This window comes from Nematolebias whitei, chromosome 17, assembly GCF_014905685.2.
Source record: "Nematolebias whitei isolate Nwh7 chromosome 17, NemWhi1, whole genome shotgun sequence".
NCBI lineage: Eukaryota > Metazoa > Chordata > Actinopteri > Cyprinodontiformes > Rivulidae > Nematolebias > Nematolebias whitei.
This window is the reverse complement of record NC_056514.1, coordinates 8,222,302-8,229,255: the sequence shown is the minus strand read 5'-3', so window position 1 is coordinate 8,229,255 and position 6,954 is coordinate 8,222,302. Positions and strand designations below refer to the sequence as shown.

General features: G+C 41.4%; 1 protein-coding gene across 1 annotated transcript in view; it reads right to left on the bottom strand.

Moving 5' to 3' along the window:
* The window catches only part of ryr2a (ryanodine receptor 2a (cardiac)), a 554,599-nt gene extending 549,113 nt beyond the window's left edge, over positions 1-5,486 (bottom strand). Inside the window, 1 exon segment of the mRNA XM_037691577.1 lies at positions 5,430-5,486. Within this exon segment, the coding sequence (XP_037547505.1) occupies positions 5,430-5,483 (54 nt within the window). The 5' untranslated portion in view covers positions 5,484-5,486.
* Positions 5,487-6,954: the final 1,468 nt, after the last annotated feature.

The following is a 6,954-nucleotide window of genomic DNA, read 5'->3' as shown; positions in this document are numbered from 1 at the left end:
ATATATATATATATATATATACATATATATATATATATATATATATATATATATATATATATATATATATATACTAAAATAAACTACTACTTACTACTTTTTTCTCTCTCTCTCTCTGTCCTCCGGTGGAACCAGACGTGTCTCCCTGTCTCCCCACACCCGCTTCCCTGCTGCACTCTTTTATCCTGTGAACCCTTAAAAAGCCTCTTTTTTGTTTTTTTCTGCATACATTTTAATTCGAAGGTTCAGCTAGTCTCTCAACAAAATTGATCAACTTCTCCTGACAGGAGTCAGGGCATAAGGAGGACCCTCTTACCTCAACGGAAACAAATTGGATTCATGATGACAACTGGTTATTTGCTGTTTGGGTTGGTGAATTCTGGATTGTCTACAAATTATGTGGATGTGTCGAAGCTCGACAGCGCTCAGACTGAATTTGGAGAGCTGCAGCAGGGAGCTGGAGCAGGCTGTTATCAGGACTGTGAACTCTATAGCAGCACACATGAAGGGGAAATAATCTTGGAGAAGCTGTGAGCTCGACTTATGGCGTAAAGGATCAATTCGGCTATTTTAGAGTTCCATCAGAGGAATATATACCAGCAAGACTTTAAAAAGGCAGAAACAACAATTCACAAGTTCTGCCTGACCCAAACTGTGACATTGATGCCGGACTTATCTCAACTCCTCCTGGAATGTTTTGAAAACAACAAAGATGCTTTGACTGTTTCCTCACCCCTCCCTTCCCCAAGGCCGTGAACATGTGACAGAACCTCAACTGAGCTGATGATGAATGACACCTCTTATCTGGACAATGGCTGGGGGGGGGCTCTGGACTATGCTACAACTTTCCCTTAAAAATTCAATGTTTTCACGGCCTATATGTAAATGTATAACGTCTATTTTTGTTGCTTTGCTGTGGTAGGCTTTTTGATGCCTCAATTCGTGCCCTGTCTAGGACACGGGGTGAGAGATCTTTTTTTTTTGTACCGTCTCTCCTCAAGTTTTCTTCCTTTTTCTCATCTAAGCAAAATATTATTCTGAATAAGAATAAGAAGGGCGCACTATTTATAGTTGCAGATTTGTGCACTCCGCCCATCTTTTGGACGACTGTACGTACATGTTCGCGTTGTATCTCGGTGCAATGCCAATAAAGTTTATTCTATTCTTCTATTCTATTCTTCTATTCTATTCTACTTGTACTACTATTCCTACTTCACAGATTTCACTTATCGCAGGGCTACAGGGAACAGATCCCCGCAATAAACGAGGGACTACTGTATTTCACTTTACTATTATCTGTGGGGAGTGGTGACAGAAGTTAGAAAAGGTGTGCCTGTGATCGGAAGGTCTCCGGTTCAAGTCCCTGGACCGACAACATCAAACTGTGAGTGGGAAAGGTGAAGCACCCACACCTGCCTCAACCCTCACTTGCCCCACTCTGGGCTCTTGAGCAAGGCCTTTATCCCCCCACACTCTGCTCCCCCAGGCACCCTAGATACAGCTCTCTGCTCCACACAGAGGGCTTTGGTAGCTTGGTGGTCTGTGGCTGCATCAGGAAGGGCATCTGGCGTAAAAACAATCACTAAGTTTTTGTACGAGTTAGTTTGATGTGGCGAACCCTGAAGAAGGGATCAGCCATAAGTAGAAGAATAAACCTTTACTATTATCTGTACATAACATTTTCTGCTCTTATTCTATCCAGCCCTCCATGGCTACCATGGCTAATGGCTCTTCAGACAGAGGAGGCCTCGCTGAACCATATTAGTTTACCCAGCGCTGTTTCTATTTTGTCGTGAACGAATCACTTCCACTTGATTAACAGGAGAATACTCAAACCACTTGTTGTGCCATGCTCTACAAAATAGTTATTGAATCTATTGTTTACTTATGGAGGTACAGTAGATGTTTAGCAACCTGTTGAAATACACCAAATTGCAGATAATGGCATCTACTTTATTCAAAATTTTCTGGGGGAGGACCCCCAGACCCCCCACTAGTATGTCTCCCCCTACATTACAAATGCTTCTGACACCATGGAGGTAGGGTGAGTGTTAGGATGTGTGACAGAAGCAGAGCGCTATGTCTGTAGCATCTTAGCTACTGTGTCTGCATTGCATGCCGCTAGCTTAACACATTACGGGGAGGGGGGGGGGGGGGGTTTGAACATCTAGAAGGAAATGATCTGTTTGAAGAGTTTCAGTCAGGGCTTAGAGCTCATCATAGCACAGTAACAGCACTAGTAAAAGTCACTAATAGTATTCTCATGGCCTCAGACAATGGACTTGTGTCTATACTGGTCCTGTTAGACCTCAGTGAGACTAAGAGACTAATAATAATCTGTATCAAATGCAGATTTGATGCAGTTGATCACAATATTTTACTACAGAGGCTTGAATATGATATTGGAATTACAGAAACAGCTCTAAAATAGTTTAAATCATATCTATCTGATAGATTCCAGCTTGTAAATGCAAAAAATGAATCTTCTTCATACACCAAAGTTAGTCATGGAGTTCCTCTGGGTTCAGTGCTTGGACCAATACTCTTTACCTTTTATACTGTATGCTTAGGTAAAGTTATTAAACAGCATGGAATACATTTTCATTGTTATGCTGATGATACACAGTTATATTTGACCATGAAACCCAATGAATCCAGTCAGTTACTTAGACTACAAGCATGTCTTAAAAACATAAAAACCTGGATGACCCTAAATTTTCTACTTTAAACTCAGACAAGACAGGTTTTGAGTTTTGGACCTGAGCATCTTAGGAATCAATTTTCAGTCTTTTGTCCTCCTTGGATGGCATTAATCTGGCCTCCAGCTCTAATGTTAAAAATCTTGGTGTTATTTTTGATCAGGACATGTCTTTTATCCCCCACATTAAAAATGTTACTAGAACTTCCTTCTTCCACCTGCGTAATGTCTCTAAAATTAGAAACATCTTATCTAAAAATGATTCAGAAAAACTGGTTCATGCATTTGTCACGTCTAGACTGGACTATTGCAATGGTTTATTATCTGGGTGTCCAAATACGTCTTTAAAACATCTTCAGTTAATTCAAAATGCTGCTGCCAGAGTCTTAACTGGAGTTAGTAGGAGAGATCATATCTCTCCAGTTTTAGCTTCTCTCCATTGGCTCCCTGTCAAATCCAGAATAGAATTCACAAATACTTCTAACCTACAAAGCTCTCAACAACCTAGCTCCATCTTATATTACAGATCTTATTGTTCCATATTTTCCTAACAGAGCACTTTGCTCTCAGGCTGCAGGTAAGGGAAGCGTGCTGCTCACAAGAGAAGAACCTGACAAGTTGTTTAATGACATAAAATATATTTTGTTAGCAAAGAACAGAGTACTATCATTTATTAAAATTACTTCTGTATTTACCAAAAAATAAATAAATCAAACATCAAAGTTGTGCTTTGACAAACTCATCAATAAAACTAAAACATTTTGTCAACGCAAAAGAGGAAAGAGGGGGCAGGTGTTGCTCTCGCTTTGAGTTTATACTCTTTAACACATACATGCTGTGAGTGATGAGTCCAGAGCGTCATAAAAACAGCAGCGGAGGTGTCAGAGTTATTTATTTATCATCACAGAGGTGCTCCCCAAATGACAAGGCTGTCATATTTGTCCATAACTTTATTGTTAGTCAGCCTCAGAGTTGTCGGGCCCAAGCAAATCGTTGCCAGAATACACCCTGTCAAAATAAGAGAGTTTCCGGATCTTGTTCCGGTAGGATCCGGTTCAAATTAAGCCCTGGTAGGAACAAACTTCCAGTTTCTGTCGGTGAGGCTGACACATTGTCCAGTTTTAAGACTGGGTTTAAGACTTTCCTTTTGGATAAATCCTATAGTTAGGGTTGGCTTGTTATGCTGCTAGATTTAGACTACTGGAAAACAAATTGACCACATTTATTAAAATGAACTACTGAAATTGAACAGTTTTCATTTGATACTATTTCTACCTTAACATGTGATTCTTGATCTGCCATTGTGTATCTATTCCTCTCAAACCCAGCCAGTCGAAGAAGATGGCCACTTGTCCTGAGCCTGGTTCTGCTAAAGGTTTCTTCCTCATGAGGGAGTTTTTCTTTCCACTGTCGCCTTCATGCTTGCTCAAGATGAGAGTTCTGTGATGGAGTTAAATTCAAAGCAGTCTTCTCCTCAGATAAATAATGTTATTAACTTTTTAGGTATATGAATGTTTCTGTTCAGTGCCCTGAGATGACTTCTGTTGTGACTTGGTGCTAAATAAATAAACTGAATTTAAATGAATTGTGCCGTGCTCTCTAAAAGAGTTATTGAATCAAGTGTTTATTTTAGGTACACGTAAATGTTTAACAACCTGTTAAAATACACCAGAATGCAGGAAATGTTTTATTCTAAATGTTCTAGGGACGGACCCCCAGACACCACCACCACCACCACCACCATGTCCCCCACACATTACAAAATGTTTCTGACACCATACTACTATGTTGTTTTATTACTCATAGCAAATGTGTGTGGAGATTGCTGCTACATTTGATTTTTATTGTTTAAACATTAATATGTATGTAAAAATAAATTAAACCAGAACTGTCTCTTCATTTCATCTTGATAAAATTGTATTCTTTTTTGTCTCTGAGCTGGAAATGTCCCCAGATTTAATGCCAGAAATCTGGTCAGCTTATCCAAAAGGTGTAACTGTAGGTCAGATGGTTATCTAATGATCACTTTGTGAGAGTTTCACTGAAATCTGTCAAGTGGTTCAGGAGATATTTTGCTAACACATACGCGCACACCAGACAGGAATACATAGCTGTGCTGCAGTGCTGCAGCACTCAATGAAGCACGTGCTGTAATCCAACCCCCCACACCCCACAGAAAGAAAAAACAAACAAACATTGATTAATAATCTGGTTCCAGGGATTTTGTAACACTGCAGTCATCGGATTACACTGCCAACAGGTCCAAACCGGCAGAAAGAACCGAACCACAAACTGGGTCATTCTACATGAGCTCTGGTCCATCTGGTTCCAAAAACTTGAAGGATGTGTTCACGTCCTGAGAATCGTGTAGGATTTTGAAGCAGCAGCTGCTGTCATGAAGCCCATCAGACGATTTAATCTGACTGTGTGCTAAATAATCAACTGCTGGAACTCAGCTTCACCGCACTGCGCCCCGCATCATCATCATCATCATCATCATCATGCACCGCACACTGTCTGCGCGCGACCAACAACTTCACTTTCACACCTCAAACATTCTCCTGCTCTTGACAGATGGATGCAGCAGGCACATAGTGCTGCAGTAAACTCAACTCTCTCTCTCTCGCTCTCTCTCACATACACACACGCATGCGTGCGCGCGTGCACACACACACACACACACACAAGCAGAGCACATCCCGGACTCATTGCGGAGCTGAATGAGACTTACAGTCCGCAGGAACTGGATTTCATCTTCCTCTCCTCCGTCAGCCATGGTGATCATCTGCCTCACAGAGAGAACAGAGCTGCTCTCTCCACAAGCCGGGCGGGGGCGGGGGGGGGGGGGGGGGGGGGGTTGGGGCGTATCTGCGGAGGAGCGCGCAGCGCTCATTGGACGGCGCGCGCTTGTAGGGGGAGGAGCAGCACAGGTGTGAGTGAGAGTGGAACTCCAGCAGTGCCAAAAGAACAAGGCTTTTACCATCACATTACCTGTTACCAACACTATGACACCATTTTGAATTGATGTAAATTTTTCACAGGTATTTACACACAGAGACTAGTTAATAAGGATTAACCAACACGTGCATCACATGTTGTTTTAGCCTTGTTTGATATACAAGTGTTGACTGATTACAGTCTTTTTAACCAGTGGCGGCTGGCTAATGGAGGGTGCTAAGGCACCGCCTCACCACTCACCACATTACCTTGAATAAGATATTGAAAATTTTAATAAAAATGATTTATACATTTTTTTCAAAATATGTATATATTTTTTATATCTGTGTAAGATAAATATTTTATAGCAAATGATGAGTAAATTTGTTCTTTCAAAAATGTCTGATTGATGATGTATTTCCGCCCTGGGGCACATAAATCATTGTCCACAGACGCTCGTTAAAAGTTGTACATGCGCAGTTAACTCCTCAACAGTACAAGATATAGGGCCATGCTGGGTGCTCCTCTCCTGCGCCCAGAACTGAATGCATAGTACGGTTCATGCTTCCAGAACAAATTGTGCACTCACAACACTCACACTCACAACCAGGCTATGTGTGAGATGGCTAACTGCTGCAGGTAGGCTTTAAGACATTGAAAGCCCTTTATCTAATGCCTGTGTTGCCATTTCTGACTGATATACCTCTCATGTCTCTGTTTGTGAAAAAATCTTCAGCTGACTGTGTATTCTAAAAGTGGGAACTGGTGAGATCGTTTGTTTGTTTCTGGAGCTAGCATGCTAGTGCTAGCCTCCAGGTTATTGCATTGGGCTCTGTGATAAATTAGTGCAAATGCTAAATTTAATTGAATGACATTATAGAAAACATAATTATCAAGCCCAAAAAAGTTAAATCTGGTCCTCTGGACATTCAAAAAAACAAAAAACAAAACAAAGCAAAAAAAATCTAGAAACGTTTCGTCTCTCATCCAAGAGACTTCCTCAGTCTGAGGTGCTGTTTTCAGCTCAGTCTCTTAAATAGCACCTTCACAGAGTGGATCAACCAGTTTGCTGCTGACAACCAAAACCAGCTGATCACATGCTCAAGAAGGACCATCAGCCTAACAATGGGTCATTAGCACACTGATGGCTGTTTACTATTCACAGAGGGCTGAGTGATACTAGCAATCACAGCATTGTAAGAGGGGGACAGTTGAACCCGGAGGCCTCCACCCCTGTTTAATGATGGACGATTTCTTTTCACAAAGATGGCCTCCTTTACTCCTCTCTCAAACCATCGTTCCTCTCTATCCAGGATGTG